General features: G+C 46.4%; 1 protein-coding gene across 3 annotated transcripts; it reads left to right on the top strand.

The window, feature by feature from the left end:
- Window positions 1-738: 738 nt before the first annotated feature.
- On the top strand, window positions 739-14,736 carry INO80C (INO80 complex subunit C). Of its 3 annotated transcripts, none has more exons than XM_008158360.3 (5): window positions 739-1,053; window positions 7,699-7,809; window positions 8,692-8,803; window positions 9,638-9,705; window positions 14,352-14,736. In XM_008158360.3, exons 1-5 carry the CDS (start codon window positions 895-897, stop codon window positions 14,481-14,483), a joined length of 582 nt encoding a protein of 193 aa, XP_008156582.2. In that variant the 5' UTR covers window positions 739-894; the 3' UTR covers window positions 14,484-14,736. The 3 variants fall into 3 exon arrangements, with proteins under 3 accessions (XP_008156582.2, XP_054579797.1, XP_054579798.1); XM_054723822.1 differs by lacking the exon at window positions 739-1,053 and adding an exon at window positions 1,235-1,958; XM_054723823.1 differs by lacking the exon at window positions 739-1,053 and adding an exon at window positions 5,948-6,023.
- Window positions 14,737-18,833: the final 4,097 nt, after the last annotated feature.

Here is an 18,833-nt window from a genome sequence, read left to right as displayed (position 1 = left end):
TAGCTGTCTAATCCACCCATAATGACCCTACTTTCACTGTTACATCCATCAAAAGTGATCCACCTATTTTTAATATGTATATATATATATATTTATAATATATATATATATTTATAGATTTCAGAGAGGAAGGGAGAGAGCAATAGAAACATCAATGATGAGAGAATAATTGCACGCCCCACACTGGAGATTGAGCCTGCAACCCAGGCATGTGCCCTGATGGGGAATCCACTGTGACCTCCTGGTTCATAGGCCCATGCTCAATCACTGAGCCACACCCCTGGGGCAAAAGTGATCCATCTTCTGACTTCACGTTAGAAAAGTCAACAGGGTTATTTTTATTTTATTTTATTATTATTTTTTTAAATATATTTTTATTGATTTTTTTACAGAGAGCAAGAGAGAGGGATAGAAACATCGATGAGAGAGAAACATCGATCAGCTGCCTCCTGCACACAGCTGCCTCCTGCACACCCCCCACTGGGGATGTGCCCGCAACCAAGGTACATGCCCTTGACCAGAATCCAACCTGGGACCCCTCAGTCCGCAGGCCAACGCTCTATCCACCGAGCCAAACCGGTTTCGGCAACAGGGTTATTTTTAAAACCCTGTTTTTTTTAAATAAAAATGGCGAGATGTTGATCGCTAGGGATTTGCAAGCACGTGCCCTTTTTGGGAGTAGCAGAATGCCGTCCACAGACACCTTCCGGTCCCGACGGAATTGGCTGCACCGAACTCCGCCTTTTGGATTCGGTGGAGAGAAGTCAGCGGACGTCCTGCGAGTCCAGGCCGGGTTTTCCGCACGAAGACGGAAGTAACCTCGAGCCGGAAGTCCGAGGACCTTTGCAGAGAAAACAAGGGGGGTGGGGGGGGGGAAGAAGACTCGGGATACGAATGGCGGCTCAAATTCCAATTGTGGCCACCACGGCCGCTCCGGGGATATCCCGGAACAGCAAGAAGAGGCCGGCCAGCCCTTCCCACAACGGCAGCAGCAGCGGCGGGGGATATGGCGCGAGTAAGAAGAAAAAAGTGTCCGCCTCTAGCTTTGCACAGGTACGTTGCACTTCGACTAGCCGGCGCATGCGCGGTGGCCGAGCGGAGCGGGGCGGGGCGAAGGGAGAGCGCTTGCGCGGGGCCGTGTGAGGCGCTTGCGCGGGGCCGGAGTGAGAGCGTATTAGCCGGGCAGAGCGAGTCAGGGCGCATGCGCCGGTTCTGGCGGCGTCAGCCCTCTGGCAGGTTTGTTCCTTGGTGCAGATGCAACATTTTCTTCCCTTCGTTTGGACATGTGGAAATTGGGTAAACCTTCGTCCGTCGACAGACATTTACCGAGTGTCTGTGAGGGGCAGAGCACCCCTAAGTCCTACGTGGAGGAATACCAGGATGTATTGATACGCGTGGTTTCCCCCATCCTCGGAAAAGAGCTTTTTGATCCCCAGCTTCCCGCCCCAAAGTGTGTTTGGTTTTACCGCACGGGGTTGTCCGAAGGATTTAGTGAGAATCGTGGTCGGAAAGCCCAGAGCAACTTGCCTGATAACCGCAGCACGACGATCCAGGCTCCAGAACTCCAGCAGAGAACTCAGCAGAGGAGCGGCTTGCTTAGAAGAGTGTTTGTTCCGGCTCCTGCATTTTATCTAAAGCAATAAGAGCAGCGAAGGAGTGTGTTACTGTGCCCTCTCCAGCACATGGTGTGGCGTCCTTCACCCAGAAGGATGCTCTAGAGATGTTAACTGCCTGTCGTTTCTCCCATTTGATAGTTAATAGTGCTTCCCTTTATAAAAAATACTTTGTTAAGGTGTGATTTTTCATACAGTAAAGTGCACAAATCTTGAGTACAGGTGAATGACTTTTTGCATATGTGGCCACCACCCAGATGAAGATCGAGAATATTATTAAGAGCCCGAGAAAATTCCCTGGTGACCCTTTCGAGGCATTACTACTGTCTTCCCTCCCTGCCAGAGGTAACCACTATTCTGACCTCTCTCACCATAGACTGACTTTGCGTTTTTGAACAGAATATAAATGGAATTATACAGAACGTACTCTTTTGTGTCTGGGTTTCTCTGTGAAACAGTGTTTTTGAGTTATTCATGTTATTTTACCTGTATCCGTATACCTGGTACATTGTGTAAACATATCACAACTGATGGACATTTGACTTATTTACCGTTTTTAAGCTCCTCTGAGCATTCCTATACAAGTAGATATAGACTTTCATTTCTCTTGGGTAAATGGGTAGAAGTGCAATCGCCGGGTCATAAGATAGACATATATTGAACTAAGTTAGAAATTGTTAAACAGTATTTCCCCAAGTGGTTGCACTATTGTGCATTCTCAGCAGCAAAGTATGACTGTTGCAGTTGCTCTACATCCTCCACCTTTCCTTTTAGCCGTTCTGATGGCTGTGTAGTACTATCTCATTTTTTTGTTTCTCTGATTACCGATTACTAATTATATCAGTCACTTTTTCACATGCTTATCGACCATTCCAATATCAATTGTTTCTAATTGGGTTTTTAAAAAGTATTAATACTCAGGAGTTCTTTATATACGATTGGAGTCCTTTGCCAGATATATGCAGAGCAAGTATTTTCTCCCAGTATGTCCATGGAGCACACAGTGCTAAAGTGAAAGAAATCATGATAAGTAATAATTAATATTTATTAGGCACTTAATATATACTAGGCACTGTTCCAAGCACTTTCTAAGTTCGTCTAATCCTCAAAGCAACCCCTGTGAATTGTTATTCTACAGATAAAAAGACTGGGGCATAGATAGAGAGGTTAAATAAATTTCCCAAGGTCACATGGCTACCAAGTGGTAGAGTCAGGATTGGAACCCAAGACTGCCCAGAGTCCACATTCTTTTTTCATGCTGCCTCTCTTGATATCACTCTTACTCTCTACCTTAGAAGATATAACTAGATATCTGATATAATCAAGTCCATATGCAGAGAAATGCTTTGGGGGGGAATTTTGTGAGGTCAGTATTTTAGACTTTCCAAATGCCTATTCAGGTTGATAAAATCTGCAGAGACCTAATTGACCTACATACTGAGTGTTACATAATAGGCTGATTTGTGATGGTTAAGCAGTTAACAGAACATCTAAATGAGAAGCAGCCGTTCTTTAGAAGGTTAATGTAGACTGCGGCTGATGATAGACTCCTCTGTAATTGGAGGCAGCCAGACAATGCTGGACTGATTTGATTTATTCATTTAAAAAAATCATTCTACCCCAGCTTTTAAGAAAAATCATGATAATGTTAAGTTTTAGAAGTTCCTCCCCTGCTCCCTGTTTTTAAAATGGACATAAAAAGCCACCCAGTCTTCCCTAGCAACTATAATAATTTGTGTTTTCTATGTATAAATAGTTTTTCAGCATTGTATTTGGTATATCCTGCTTTTCACTTAGCATTATTTCATGAGCCTATCTCTATGTTGATAGACTTCTCAAGGAATTAAATGCTCTTATTTAATTGACTGGAGGCCCGTTGCACGAAGATTCGTGCAAGAATAGGCCTTCCTTCCCCTGACTGCCGGCACAGGTTTTCCTCCAGCACCCAGGACCCAGGCCTTGGCTCTGGCTGCCGCCTTCCGCCTTTGCTCCGGCCGGAGCCTTCAGTGTTCGCTCCGGCTGGAGCGCCGCTCCTGTAGCTCCCTCTGCCCCCCGCCCTCCCCTTCATAGCAGGTGTCCTGCCTCGCCCAGCCGCTCTGCACCTGCGTATGCAAATTAACCCACCATCTTTGTTGGGTTACTTTGCATACTCACTCCTGATTGGCTGGTGGGCGTCTCGGAGGTACAGTCAATTTGCATATTTCCCTTTTATTAGTGTATATGTTACTGAATATTTATTGCATCTCAGTTTTTTTGTTTTAAGTAACCCTGTAGTTGTAGACTAGGGTCAGCTTTTGAATCTAGAATACTATTAGATAGATGTAAATAGACATTTGATTTTTTTTTTTTTTTTTTTTTTAGCGATAAGACAAAGAACGTTTGTTTCTCTTTTTGTAGCCACAGACAGAGTGCCCAAGTTATCCTTAAGTCTGAGTCAGTCATGCAGTCATGCTGTCTGGAGAGATGAAGCCATTTATTTGGGCTCTGCAGTTGGGCACAGCTGAGGCCTCACTGACTTGCCTCAGTTGGGGGCCGGCCTGCGCTCTTCTTTGATAGCAGGCCAGGTTTCTCTTCCCTGGGACTTACATCAACTCTTTCAGTGCTGTGTGTTCTTTCTTTCCTCTTAGGGTTCATGTCTCAGGGCGGGACAGCTCATCTCGTAAAGTCTCTTAGTGTGATAGTGGTTTATTTATATGGAAACCGTACATCATATTAAATTATATTTTATTGCATCCCTGCCTGACAGACTTGATCCTCCCTTTGACTGAAGGTGTCTCACTCTCATCCCGTCACTGACACAGGAGTCTCAGCCAAGCCCAAGCCCAGGGGAAGGGAAGAATGAGGGCACAGTAACATGGAGGGCGGAGTTAAAGAGGAAAGAAAAGAGAAAACCCAAGCCTTAACTGGTTTGGCTCAGTGGATAGAGCGTCGGCCTGCGGACTGAAAGGTCCCAGGTTCAATTCCGGTCAAGGGCATGTACCTTGGTTGTAGGCACATCCCCCTTAGGGGGTGTGCAGGAGGCAGCTGATTGATGTTTCTCTCTCATCAATGTTTCTAGCTCTCTCTCTCTCTTCCCTTCCTCTCTGTAAAAATCAATAAAATATATATAAAAAGAAAAGAGAAAACCCAATTCTGAGCCAGAGTGGGGTATTCTTTTGGAGCCTGGTCAGAGAGGGAAGCGGAGGCAGGATGCAGCTCTGGAGTGATGAGCTCAGTGTACCTCAGGATGGCTTCCTTTTCCACCCCTTCTTCCCTGACTCCGTGTGGAGGGCTGGCCTGCTGCCCAGGACCAGAAGGGTAAGGAGTAGCCAAATGAGCAGGAGGGGTCGGTTTGGAAAATCAGTGCATGAGGACATCATCTTCATTCCTTTTTTGACCCTTCTCAAGCGTGCCACTCGGAATGGTGACGCCAACGTCTAGCCCTCTTTTCCCACCACCTCCCCTCCCTCTCAGCAGATGCACCTGTCCACAGGTGCATCCTCCCCCCTGGCAGAGCTCCCAGACCTGCCAGCCCACATGGACTTGCTGAGGTCCCTACTTTTCTTAGTGGCCCCTGGGGTAGCACTACGTCTCAGGGAGGCATTCCTACCTGTTGGTGTTTTCCCGGGTCTCTCCAGGCCTGGGAACAGCCTATCCCTGTATTCCTTCTAGGACTTCGCTGTGCCTTTGACCTTACTTCTAGGAATCAGGGAAGAGGCATGAACAGAAAGGGAAAATGCAGTCATTCAGGAGTTCTGGAGAAGGAGATAAAGCTAAGGCCACGGCTTGAGGGCAGCACTGTGAGCTGGGCCTGTTCTATGGACGGTTCTGTAGTCACCGCTGGAGGCTTGGGGCCTGGTTCTTCATTTCCCTTTAGGATCTCCTCTTTGCCTCTGTAGCAGTTCTGTTTGCTTATATTCTCCCAGATGGAAACGACGTTATATAAGTAGTCATTTTCTTTATGAAAAACGCAATAAAATTGAAACTTAAAGTGTATCTGGCCCCAGGAAACCTCTTTTATATTCCGCCTGTTTTCCTAAGTGGTCCCTAGCTGCCATGGCTTTCTATTCACTGCATAGTTCTTAGAGTTATTTTTTTCTCTCTCACTTAATTTAGGCCACTCTGTAGGCCCAGCCTCCTGACAACCCATGCCCATCGGTCTTTGCTCACTGGGTAGTCTCGTGGTGCATCCTAATGAATTGTTACAGTCCTCAGGAGAATGGCTCCTTGCCTTCTGACACTGGCGGGTGACCTGCTTACCGCATGTGTCTTCAGCCAGGGGACCAAGCTTCCTCCTTTTCCCTTGGACCACCAGCTCTCCAAAGAGCAGATGACTGCCACTCTCTTTGACCTGCATGCCAGCTACAGCTTCCTCCTCAGGTTCCATGAAGTCCCCGGCTCATTCGCTGTTAGGTTGGCCTCTAAAACCAGGTAGCCAAACTGTTATCAAAGCGATTGCACCTTTTTATATTTTCACAAGCAATGTATAAAGATTCTAGTGTCTCTGCATTCTCGCCAACACGTCATTATGTTTTTGATTACGTTCATCAAAGTGGGTGGAAATAATATCTCTTGTGGCTTTGATTTACATTTTTCTAATCACTAATAATGTTGAGCATCTTTTCATGCACTTTCTGGCCTATGGGAGGGACCCTGGAGAGGAGGCTGGGCAGGTGTTTGAGAAGAGATTGTTCGGAGAACTATTGCAGCAGAGTGAGTGGCCCTGTCTCCCCCGTGCCCCTTCCTCCCACAGGGATGCCATTGCAGGAAGTGCTGGGGTCGTGGGGGTGGTGAGGTGGAATATATATTTATACATCAGAACTCTTACGCTGCTGCTAGAATGTAAGAGTGCAACCATTTAGGAAAATGATTTGGCAGTTTCTTACAAAGTTAAACATACACTTACCCTACATCCCAACCATTCCACTTCTAGGTTATTTACCCAGGAGAAGTAAAAACGCACATCCTCACAAAGGCTTGGACAGATACTTCATAGCAGCTTTATTTCATCAACAGGAAAATGGATAAACAAACTGTGGTACATCCATATAGTAGGGTACTAGTACTACTCTGCTGAGTAGTGTACAAATTCAGTGAAATGAACTAATCCATGCAGCAGCATGGGTACATCTCAGAAACATTACGCTGAGCTAAGGAAGCCAAACACAACAGTACATACTTCAGATTCCACTCATGCAGTTCTAGAACAGGCAAAAGTAATGTAAAATCAGAACAGAGGTTGCCCTCAAGGGTGGAAGGTACTGACTAGGAAGAGGCGTGAGGGAACTTTCTGGGATGATGGAAATGCTCTCTTATCTCCATGGGGGCATGGCTTACACAAGTGTAAGCATTTGGCAAAACCCAGGAAACTAAAAATCTGTGCATTTCGCTCTATGTAAATTATATATCAAAAAACAATTTATTGCCATTTGGGAAGATTGGAAATTGCATTACAAATCAGAAGTTATTTCTTTGTCTTGGTTTTTTTCTTTGTGATTCTTAGCTTAAAAGTTTTTTTTTGTTTTAAAGCACATTAGCCTGCTTGTCAGGGCACTCTGGCTGCAGCCAGCTGAGCGACTAGCTTCCTCTCCCTCTATTCTCCTTCCTCAGAATGCCCACATCCTGTTGTGCCCCTTAAGCATACCAGCCCTAGCCTGGGATCTGGCTGATGAGACCCTTAAAGGGGCTGGACCTTTTTTGTCTTAATATTTCAAGACATAGTTTGACATGATGAGCAGGAATAGGGCCCATGTGGTATCATGGAGAGCCTGCTTTTTCTGTATACTGGGAATAACAGCACTGCCTTGTAGTGGTTGTCAGAGTTAAATGAGCAGGCATGGGCAGGACACCCATCCCTGTGCTTGGCACATGCGGGGCCAGAAAGCATGGCAGCTGCGGTCCTGGCTTCTCCCGGTCTCCTGTTGGCTTCTGCACAGCAGGTGCAGTGGCCAGTCTAGCAAGACTTCTGCTGCTGCAGGCCACCTTCTGGGCCTCTGGGCACACCGTCTTCCCCGCATGTCCTGGGATCCATCTTATATCTCGTTGAGAGCTGAGGTAGGGAACTCAGCTAAAAGATACTGACCTATTATTTCTACTGTGTTTTAAGGGTATCAGCATGGAAGCCATGAGTGAGAATAAGATGGTGCCCTCTGACTTCAGCACAGGACCTATGGAAAAAACTTCCAAACCTTTACCATTTAAGGATCCCAACTTTGTGGTAAGCATCTCAAGTATGTGATAAATTAAAAACCAAACACCCATACTTTGGATTCTGACCGTGCTGGGCCTGCAGCCCAGGTGGCCCTGGTGTCCCCTTCTCTCCAGGTTGCCACCTTCCCTGTCTGGGGCTTTGTGGGAAGGGTGAGGGCAGGAGAAGAAGGGCCCGTTCTTTAAGCAAACCTGAGCTATTGTATTGTAAAGTAGAAACTGGCTGCTTTTCCTGTCCTTCTCAGGGGACTTAATTACACTGATTCAGCTTATACATAAAAGTTTTTTTTCCCCCATTCGTTTTTACAATACAGCATTGCCAGTGCCTGCGACAGATTTTGCCCTCCTTTTCCATTTTATTTTGTCATCTTCATAGGACAAAAAGAAGAAAGATTTCCAGAAGGCGTGCCATGCCTTGACGCAACATGGGCCCTACTCCTCCTGGTCATGTCAAACCATGTGCTTGAGGCATACTTGCGTTTTCCAGCATCACCAGTAATTTGCAAGGCAGAGACTTGTCGTCAAAGGGAGATTAGAGATGTGGTCATGAGTTTGCAACTACTTTTGTAGTAAATTTATTTTTAAAATAATGGGAAATCCCTGAGTGAATTCTATAAAGTTAGACCCAATAAAGGATCTGATTTTCTGTGTGCATGTAAAAAACATAACCTATTATTTCTACTTCATCACCAACTAACTCATGGATTTTGACAATTCAAAAGCATTGTTTTTTATAAGGAAGATTAAAGGGCACAGTGTAATACTTTTTAAAAAAGGCTTAGGGGTACAAATAATTGCTGACAGAATGAGGGGTATATTACAGTTATGAATAAGCATAAATGTCACATTCTGAATTGGTACTTTCCATTGATTTTTGTTTCTCCTTATCCAGCACTCCGGCCATGGTGGCGCAGTAGCTGGCAAGAAGAATAGAACCTGGAAGAACCTGAAACAAATCCTCGCTTCTGAAAGGGCGTTGCCATGGCAACTGAATGATCCTAACTGTGAGCTGTTTAGCACCTTCTTTGAGTGTATAATATTTCGACTGGGAACTTTCTTACAACAAACCCGCGTTATTGTGTTTGCATAAATGGAGGAAACTATTTTTAGCATAGGAATTTTATAGTGGTGTCACTATAGGGAACTTATGTGAACATTTCCTCATAACTGTATCTGCACTCTGTGTTGTCATGGATGTGTGGTTTTTAATGTCACTGTTAGCATGTCAATCTGGAGAAACAAGTCCTGATATAATAATATTGGTTTGACAAACCAATAAAGAAGTTTGACAAACTTCTTATTCAGAAGTCTACTCTTAAAATTTATTTGCAAGAACAAGGTTGCCCCAGATTTAGTAGGTTTCCTAACAACCAGCTTAAAGGCAGGCTTTGTTTTACTCTCTGAGCCAGTGTTTTTCAGAGTAAATACTTTAGGCTACAGCATTTCCAGATCTATGTAAAGTGCTGTTTTATATTCTGTTCAGCTTCATTGGAAAGTACAGGTAAAAGTTTCCTCCAGCTCCTGACCCATTGCACATCTTTCATGGGGTGGGGGTGGGGGGTGACTCAGATGGATGACAAGTGAGCTAGTCAGTTGTCTGGGTGTGGACATTCCAATATCTGGATGCTGAGACCCAAGCAGTGGGTCATCTGGCACCTCATCACCCTCAGCTCATGTAGCCCAAGACAGTGAAAGTGGCTTGTGGGCAGATGAGCTTTCCCTGTGGTTCTGCTAGAGTGGATGGTCCCTGGGGGCAGGGCAAAGCTAGCCCTTGGGCTAGAAGGGAGCTGAAGATTTGAAAGTCAGTTTAGTTATCTTCTTTTTTCTTTTTTTTGCAGACTTCAGTATTGATGCTCCTCCATCCTTCAAACCAGCTAAGAAGTATTCTGATGTGTCAGGTCTTCTTGTGAGTATAATTACATCTCTATGCCTCATAACATGGAATTGAAAGGAAGGTTTCACAGTATTGTCTACTTATGCAGTGTTCAATATTGACCACCACTGGTCCTGCATGGAGCCCATATACTTTGAATAGGTAATGGGTTTGTGCTGGAGTGTTCACATGTTTATTTCAGAGTGGCTGTGACCTGGGCATCATGTGTGCAGTCTGGAGAGAGGATTGCTCCAGAAAAGAGACCCAAGTTTCACTTATATGAAAGATGAATCATATATTACCATGTTAACTACATGAAGAAAAAAAACACCCACAAACTTTTATAGTACTCAAGTTTTAAAAAAAAGTCTGCATTTTTGAGGGATTGTACTCTTTAAAAAATATTTAAACTTCTCTAAAGAGGCACTATGGTAAAGATAGTGATTTTCGAACATATTTTTAAGCACCAGACCCCTTTTCCAAATGAAATCCTTTACAGAATCCCCTGGAGCCCACCTACCCACTGTGTGGGTCTGGTCCTCTGTCCCCTCACTGCCCACCACAGTGACCCCCAAAGTGCTTCTGGGAACACAGCTGGAAAGCCGAGGTAGGATGAGTGGGACTTAGGCAAGCCGCTGACCCTCCGGAACCTCAGGGAACCTCGTCTCCTTTTCAGAATGTAGATGAAGGGTGGGACTTTCAGCTCACCTTCATCCTTTTTCATCGCTATTCAATTCGGAAAATGGGCTTTTCTGCCTGACTGTAGCACTAATAGGTCACTGCACTTTTAAAAACTCACCCGAATCATTTAAATGCTTTACATTTTTATGAAAATGTATGGCTCCAACTTCTATAACAAACTGACTAAATGATACACAGTTGACATTGGTAAGGATTTGAGTTGTTATTGTAATTTTGAAAATAATATTATTTGTACTCTGAATTAGTCATATGTTTTAGCTTTCCTCCAGAGAGCATACACTCCTCAGTGTATTACAAACTTTTTAACATAGGAACTTAAATACAATGATTCTAAAAAATGATAGAGTAGAAAGTGCTGTAAAATGGAGCACACCTGCTTGAGTGTACATGTGTGTGTGTGTGTGTGTGTGTGTGTGTGTGTGTCTGCGCGCGTGTGTCCTGGGTTCTTTTTGTATCCACTCATGGCATGTATCTCCTCCTAAAGGTCCCCTAACGAGACTTCACCTTGATAGAAATGTTGTAGCCTTATGTTGTTTCTTGTCTACTGCCTGAAAATAGTTGCCTCATATACTTGAACCTTTTTAATAGTTGTTTATGGCAGAAGAACGAGCTTGGCACCAGTTATTCTGTTATGGCCCCAAGTGGAAATTTCTCCCTGTACCATTTTGTGCTGAGCTTGTAGAAGCCATGGGTCATGGCCAGACTTGGAGGGTGGTCCCTTAGAAAATGTAGCTTTACCCTCAGCATTATCAGACAGCTAGCTCATCTGCTGTACAATGGTTTTCACACATTAGGAGGCATGAAAATCATTGTGAGAATCACTGTTCCAGGCCCCTTTGTGCCACTGGCAAAGGACTTACCATGTTACATAAAACCGAACACCTCTTGCCCCAATGCATGTAAGATTCAAGAAATTCTGAATATACAAAGAACTCTACCATATCATTGAAAGACAAACCATAGAAGAACTGGCTAAAAGACAATTACAAGGAGGAGATACACACGACCAGTAAGTGGATATTCATGCTCACTGATAATTAGGAAAAGACTCACCAGGTAGGGAAGAAGTGAATATCCTCATACATTGCTGTTTGAGGTGGGAACCTACATTGGTACAGAGTCTTTGGATGTCAGTTGGGCACTACCTACTGAGACCAAGAAGCAAAAGCCTGTGATCCGGCATTGCCTTCCAGACGGCTCCCTTAGAGACAGTGCGCCCAAGGAGCTGCGTGCAGAAATGTTTGGGAGGAAATGGATTAGCAGAATATTGGAGACAACATAAAGGTCAATCGGTGGGAGAAAGGGGAGTGTTTTCATCCTAGTCTGTGAGCTTGATACGTATGTAACAACGAGGATTAACTTCCAAGATATGTTGTCTACTGAAAGGTAGAAAGCAGTGTAGGCAGCATAGTACCACCTAAGTAAAAATCAGCACGTGCATACGAAAAAAATGTGAGTGATTCCTCTGGTGTGTTTATGTTCGTGTGAGGTATATGGCCACAGGTCTGGAAAGTACCCACCTAGCAGTGATGTCCTCAGGGGAAGGCCAAGGACTTGGGATGGTAGAAGGGGACTTTAGTCTTATTCGAAATGTTGTCTTTTTCTTTTCCCTTTTAGAGGAAAATATGTCCATCTGTTACTTGTATAAATTGAAGTTACATAATTAAAAAATAAGCCCAGCTCATGTTTATACTGACCCACCTTTTCCCAGCCAGCCAAGCAACTGTTTCCCTGTGTGTGGGCATGGCAGGGAGGCATGCAGGGTCACATCTGTGTTTAGCTAGCCCTTGTTACACAGCTATGGAAAGCACTAGGCTCTGGGAGAGATGGGGGGCAGTGAGCACTGCGGTCACCCCGCAGCGGGGGAGGCCTGAAATCTGTTTGCTGCCTGCCCTCTCGTGGGCGAGGGGGCGGGGGGGGGGAGTGGCCTTTGTTTCATTCGGGCGCCCGGGATGGAATCCGGAGGAGGTTCTGACTAGGAGTGCAGTTCTTTACTGGTTCAGCTGTGCTGTGTACTTGGCACCCACCCCTCTGTTCAGAACTCAAGGTCAGGTGCCGTCTGTGCAAGTTCTCGTTGGTGACCTTTTTGTTGGTGCCACAGTATCTGTGCATTTTGCATTATTTATTCAGCAGCCTTCTTGGCAGTGAGGTCTGAACTTGGGCGGGCCGGCTCAGCACAGTTTGGTGGTAGGAGTGAGGTGGCCACAGGAATGGAGCCAGGCTGGGCTGGTTCGTGTATGGAGGCCGGATGATCAAAGCCAGATGCACCCCTGTTGGGAACGGCAGGCAGCCTCCCCTGCCAGTCAGTTCATCTAACTGCTCATGGCCAGAAGCCTCAGAAGGGACTTGTTGCTGCCTTTCTATTTAAGCCTTCCTTTATATTACTGTCTTACATTATATTACTTCCAAGTGTTACAGAAAGGCAGTATCTCGATCGAGCCAAAGGATCAAAGCTTTGTTTCTTATAGAGCTTTAATTAATCTTAGTTTTTTAGAAATAATCTCATTTTCCTGACGGGAAGCCACTAAGTACCTAAGGAGATCCCAGTGGCAGAATTGGAGACTTAGCGCATGCGAAACCTATGACTCAGTTCCCTGCAGCCTGTTGCTCCTTTACGCCCTCCCTGATTAAAGCGGCATTGCTGCATCCAGGCCCACAGAGATGATTGACACTGGAGCACACCATCCACACTTGAGTAACTGGATGTTATGGCATCGCATAGTTTTCTGAAAGGAGCTCGAGATGATTCACCCTTACGTCTTCTGTTTCAAAATCTATAGAAGCCATATGCCTTGAGATGCATAGTGGGTGAATTAGATTCCACTCTGCACATGGGCAAACAGACCAAAAGAGAATGTTGGTATGTCAGTGGGAAACAGGTTCTCTTTTCTGTGATGGTCCTAAGCGTCCATTTGGTGGTTCATTCATTCATTTATCATTTGCTGTACAAACACTGACTGAAGGCCTACTGTGCTCTGCATTGCGCTAGGAGCCAGGATTCAGTGATAAGCACACCACAGGGTTCCTGCCTCAGGGAGCCTCAGAGCTTAGACGTTAATCAGAGGCTCATGCAGATAACATACGTAAAAGCAACAGCGATAAGCATCCCACAAGGGACACATGTGGTGAGGTGAGAGTGAGGATGGGATCCTGACCTCCTGTCCGGGGCAGATAAGACTTCCCTGATGACAAGACGTTGGGGGCTGAGTCCTATAGGATGAACAGGTGATTACTGAGCATAGTGAGCCAAGGTGGGGGCCCCTTCCAAGGAAAGGGAAAATGGAGTGTAACCGGAGGAAGAGACTTGGAGCCTGGGAAGTTGGGACAGCGATTGAGGACATGAGGCTGAGGAAGAGCTGGCAGGGATGTAGGAGCCATGCTGAGGACTGGGGCCTTTGTCCCGAAAACAGAGAGGAGCCACTGAGAGGTTTTGTAAAGGACACGATCAGAATTGCAAGTTGCAAAGATGAGCCTGGCTGTAGTTGCAAGTTGTAAGATGGCTGTCCCTCCTGGTGGAAGAGTGGGTGTTGGTGGCTAGCCCAGCACTGCCATGGAGCCCAGGGAGGCGAGGAAGTGGGGAGATGAATGCCCTGGAGTAGGAGGAGGGCAGCAGGGAGGGGCATGGAGGTGCTGCTCTTTGCCTTGGGAACAGATCTGCAGCATTTGTTTGAAGCAGGTGGGGGATTGAAGGCACGGATGATCATCATGAATTCAGTTTCGTAGCCCTGGAGGCACCAACCAGAAGAGTCCTAGAATCCGATGTGGTTATTCCTCTTCTTCTGAGTCATTCCCTGAAGTCTTAAGTCTGGGGAGATTAACATGTCTTCGCCAAAGTGCGCAATTTAGTGTTCTTGGCGACAGAGTAAGACATGATGAAGATATATTTCAGTTTCAGTAAAACAGAAAAAAAAAATTAAACTTGAGCTTAAAATATTCACCACCACCAACTCTCTGCCCTTCTCTGTGCCTGCTTCCAGGCCAACTACACTGACCCGCAGAGCAAGCTGCGGTTCAGCACCATCGAAGAGTTTTCCTACATTCGGAGGCTGCCCTCCGATGTTGTCACCGGCTACCTGGCCCTGAGGAAGGCCACAAGCATCGTGCCCTGAGCCTTGAGAAGTGGCGATGAAGTGGGAAACTTTCCAAGCCAGACTTGGACGCACAGTTCTGTTTCATGGAAACGCTCATTCTGCTGCTGTCAGTCTGGAAATGTCAGCGCTGGGCCTTGGAAAGAATGTTTGGCTTTAAGGTGTGTGTTTTTCTATGTTTTCCCTCCAAGTGTGATATTTCCTGTTGAGTTAAATTATATTTCACTTGTTGCCTCAAGTAAAGTCATTTGACAAGAAAATAGGAAATTGTGCTTTTAATGTAACCCAAGGATGCCCCCAAATTTTTGCTTCAATGTTGTGCACTCTCTTGTAACACATTTAAAGACTATAGTGAACCCTGACAACAGGGCTGGATTAGTCCAGATCCCAGTGACTCCCTGTTTAGAGCACATTAGTGCTGCTGTCTGATCAGAATATTGGGAGGAGGTCCAACATTGGGCCTGGAGAAGGGAGGAGGGCTGGGTAGCTCGCCTGTCCCTCTGGGCCCGTCCTCGCCCTGGGCCTCGGCCTCTCTCCAGCCAACAACTGAGAGAGACACATGCCTGTTACTTAAGCCACCCAGCCTGGCATTTTGTTGTAGCAGCCCCGGCTGGCTAGAACCCATCCTGAGGTGTGGGTAAGAACTGTGACTCTCCTTCAAAGAAGATCTTTTGTCCTGGTCCAGGACGCAGCCCCTTTGACTGAAGCCCGCCCCAGAGCAGCAGTGTTTGCTCGCCCATCCTAAGAGAAAAGGAAGCACTGGGCCGGGAGGAGGGGAGTGTGGAGACGTGCCCTGAGCCTGAGTCCTCCCATATCTCTAGGGAGGACAGTGGAACCAGGCCCTGGGACGTCTGGACCAGCGTTGCCTCAATTTTGGGGGGTTAGGCAGGCACGCAGGGAACGCTCCTCCTGCACACCTTCCAGGCTTAAAGGAAAGAAAAACAAAGCCAAGTCAGCTGGGAGAGCAGCCAGCGGGGCAGGTGGCAGCTGCCCGGAACCTGGCTTCCTTTCCTCTGACCCATGTGGCCTGTGTGTCACTCAGCACCTTCTCAGTAACTAGTGGAGAGAGGGGAGCCGTGCTGTGCAACTTCTCCCTGTCCCCACGGGGAGGGAATGCGAGGTGGGGAACCTTCTCTAAGCCCACGAGCATGAAGCATCTGAGCCTCCCGTGCAGGGTCCTCAACCCTGGACAGCATCAGAACCACCTCCGGCCTTGTTCTAACACAGATTGAGGGCCCCACTCCCAGAGAGTCTGGCCCAGTGAGTAGGTGTGGGGCCCAGGAATTGGCATTCTCACAAGTGATGCGGATGCTGGCCCACAGACCTCACACTGAAACTCACCAGAAACTGAAGTCCTGAAGGGCCAGAGGCTGCTGCCTGGGCTCCTCCGGCTCCTCATTTCCGGCCCCCAGTCAGGCTAGGAAAACCCCAGCTTCCCTTTTGGTGAAACAGAGTAAGCAAGCCAAGGGCCCTTCCTGCTTCGCTTCCACCTTCTGTTATACAATGAAAACTTGGGGCAGGTGCACTTTTTCCCCCTGGAAGCGCCCACCCCCTATCACCCCCCAATTGGATAGAGCCACACTAACACTATTCTAACACTGACCACTGGTGGCTGAATCAGACCTGCCAATTCAGTCTTCTGGGCCCCGGGCCAGGATGTGGGGGAGGGGAATCTGCCCTGCACACGTCCACTGTGCCCCCCCCGCCCCGCCCCCCTGCAGGCCTCTCAGCTTCAGGGCTTGTGCCATGAACCCTCTGACAGAGTCACTTGGGAACCACTAACGTGCAGATTCCTGGGCCACGCACCCTGGACCTGACAAATGCCGGAGTGGGCCCAGGCACCTGCATTTAACAACGATCCCAGCTTGACTGTGACGCGCAGGAGAGTGAGAACCGCGGCCTCCGCACGCAGGCAGAGGGGAAGCACGTGTGCTGGACACCTGGCTCCCTCCTTTCCTGTTCCCCGCCACACTGCCCTTGCCCGCCTCATTTCGCCGCCAGAGAGCTGAGTTTCAAAGGTCAGGTCGTTTCTCTCACCCCAAGCAATGGGGTGGCGGCGGGGTGGGGAGTGGGGGGCAAAATGAGCCAAATTAAAATTCAAGCTGTGAGCAGTTCCAACAATGACTCCTGCAGCTCTGTGCCAATAGCCCTGCTCCGTGGTTCTCAGCCCTGGCTGCACATTAGCATCACCTGTGCTTGGGGGAAGGCGAAGGGAGATAGAAAAATACCCAGGGATTCTGATTCAACTCGCCTGAGCTGAGGCCTGGGCGTAGTTGTCGTTAAACTCGCCAGATGATTCTCACGTGCAGCCAGTGTTGAGCACCCTTGCTGTAACTACAGAGTATTTCACACGGGGTACATTTTCTTCACAGATCAGCTGGCTGTTTCCATCCTGGGGCATGGACAATTTGGAAAGGGTTTCTCTCTCTCTGTGTGTGTGTGTGTGTGTGTGTGTGTGTGTGTGTGTGTGTGTTTAAAATGCATTTTCACCCAGCCTCCCAGAACTGGACTTGGAAACATGAATGTCACTAAAGACTCCTCCCTCTTCCATCTTTACCCGCCACTTTCAGTCAGCCCCCAGATTTGCTCTTTTCTTACATTCCTCTTCTATCTGCCCCCTCCTCCCTGGCTTAGCACATCACTTTCTGCCTGGACATTCTAGTGCCTCCTAACTGCTCTTTCTGATGGTCTAACCCCCACTCCTCCACCCTCTCCTCTGCCATCAGAGGGCCTTCCCACAATTTTGGATGAGAACTTACCTTTGCCCGTCATGGCATGTCCACCGGTGGTTTGCCTCAGAGACTGTTAATTCTGGCATTGGCCTATAGGATACAAAGGCTAAACTCAGACTCTTACTAGTAAAAGAGACACAATTAGCTGAAAAATCAGATTTTCTTTTTTTTTTAAATTCTTTATTGTTGGAAGTATTACATAGAGTATTACATATGTCTCTTTTTTTCCCCCATTGACCTCTCCCCAGCCACCCCCACGCATGCATATAAGCATAACCAATGGACACAGATTGTTTTCTTAAGACCAAACTGAGGCCCAATCTGCTCTGAGTGGAGCTGGGCTCTTCCAATATCCGATACTTGTCTTTGCTGGAGGAGGAGAGCAATGTGTTATTGGGCACAGTTTAGAGCTACCTGTAATGTCGGACAAGTGTTTTCCAGAGCTGGGAGCAGTCCGTGTGGATGAGGGGGACCCATTTTGCCCCCACCTCCCAAGTTAAAGCATGCATCCACCTGGATTTTGAGTATATTTTGTAATTGGGCCAAATGTGTTTTCATTGAGAAATCTCTCATTTCTGAATCCCTAGCCACTGGAAAGAGACATCAGACACTTGATGCTGTTTCCAGTGACCTAGAATCGCTTAGCTTAGTAAAAATAAAGTGCAAGGAGAGAAACTAATGGCGTGTGGAGTAAAGAAACCTGACCAAATAGGACAGAACAAATAGGACAGATACCTTGGGAAGAGATTGAAAACAATGTCCTCTTACAAATGCATGAAATTACTATTGTTATTTAAAGTAATGCTCTGACAGGAATGTGTGGGCCCTATTTGGGTTCTTACTCAAACAAACAAACAAAAAAGCAAACAAAAACATTTTTGAGACAATTGGCAGTTTGATATTTTGATGACACTTAGGAACTCTTATGAATAGTTTTAGTTGTGGCAGTGGTCTTGCAATGTTAAAAGATTCATATCTTTTAGAAGCACATACTGAAATATTTTTGGATGGAATGATATGATATCTGGGTTTGCTTCAGGATAACATGAGAGAGAGGAAGTGGATAGGAGTAGTGTTGAAACAGATTGGCCATGAGTCAGTAATTGTTGAAACTGAGTGATGACTACATAGAGGTTCATTATACTATTCTACTTGCATGTGTTTGAATTTCTTCATAATAAAAAGTTGTTTGAAAAGCATATGATTTTATTACTAAAAGCACAGTTTTTATTACTAAAAATTGTGATAATTTTTACCTAAAATTGGTGGTCTGCATTAGCTTGAAGCGGCTTGTGGATGCTGAACTTTGAGAAATGCTGCCTGAATGGTATGAGGTGTTAAATAGAGGGAATACCCAGTTCCTAAGGCATTTCACAAATGACTAGAAGAAAAGACCCAGGGCAGGTGAAGCTGTCCTCTAGATGTTCTTCACAGAGGTCTTCATTGTGTGTTCTGTTGGCTGTATTTCCTGGGTAGAGGTTGGCATAGGAGTGGAGAGACCAAAGACATCAGCTTCGAGTTTCTCCTGGGGTATAAATGATACTAGAGTGGGTTTGGGATGCATTAGAATGATGCACTGTGGTTTGAGAAAATACCTGTCAATCTACTTCCTAGTATAATTTGCAATGTTTGTACATCT

This window comes from Eptesicus fuscus, chromosome 12, assembly GCF_027574615.1.
Source record: "Eptesicus fuscus isolate TK198812 chromosome 12, DD_ASM_mEF_20220401, whole genome shotgun sequence".
Taxonomy (NCBI): Eukaryota; Metazoa; Chordata; class Mammalia; order Chiroptera; family Vespertilionidae; genus Eptesicus; species Eptesicus fuscus.
Note: the sequence above shows the minus strand (reverse complement) of the source record. Positions and strands in the feature narration are given on the sequence as shown.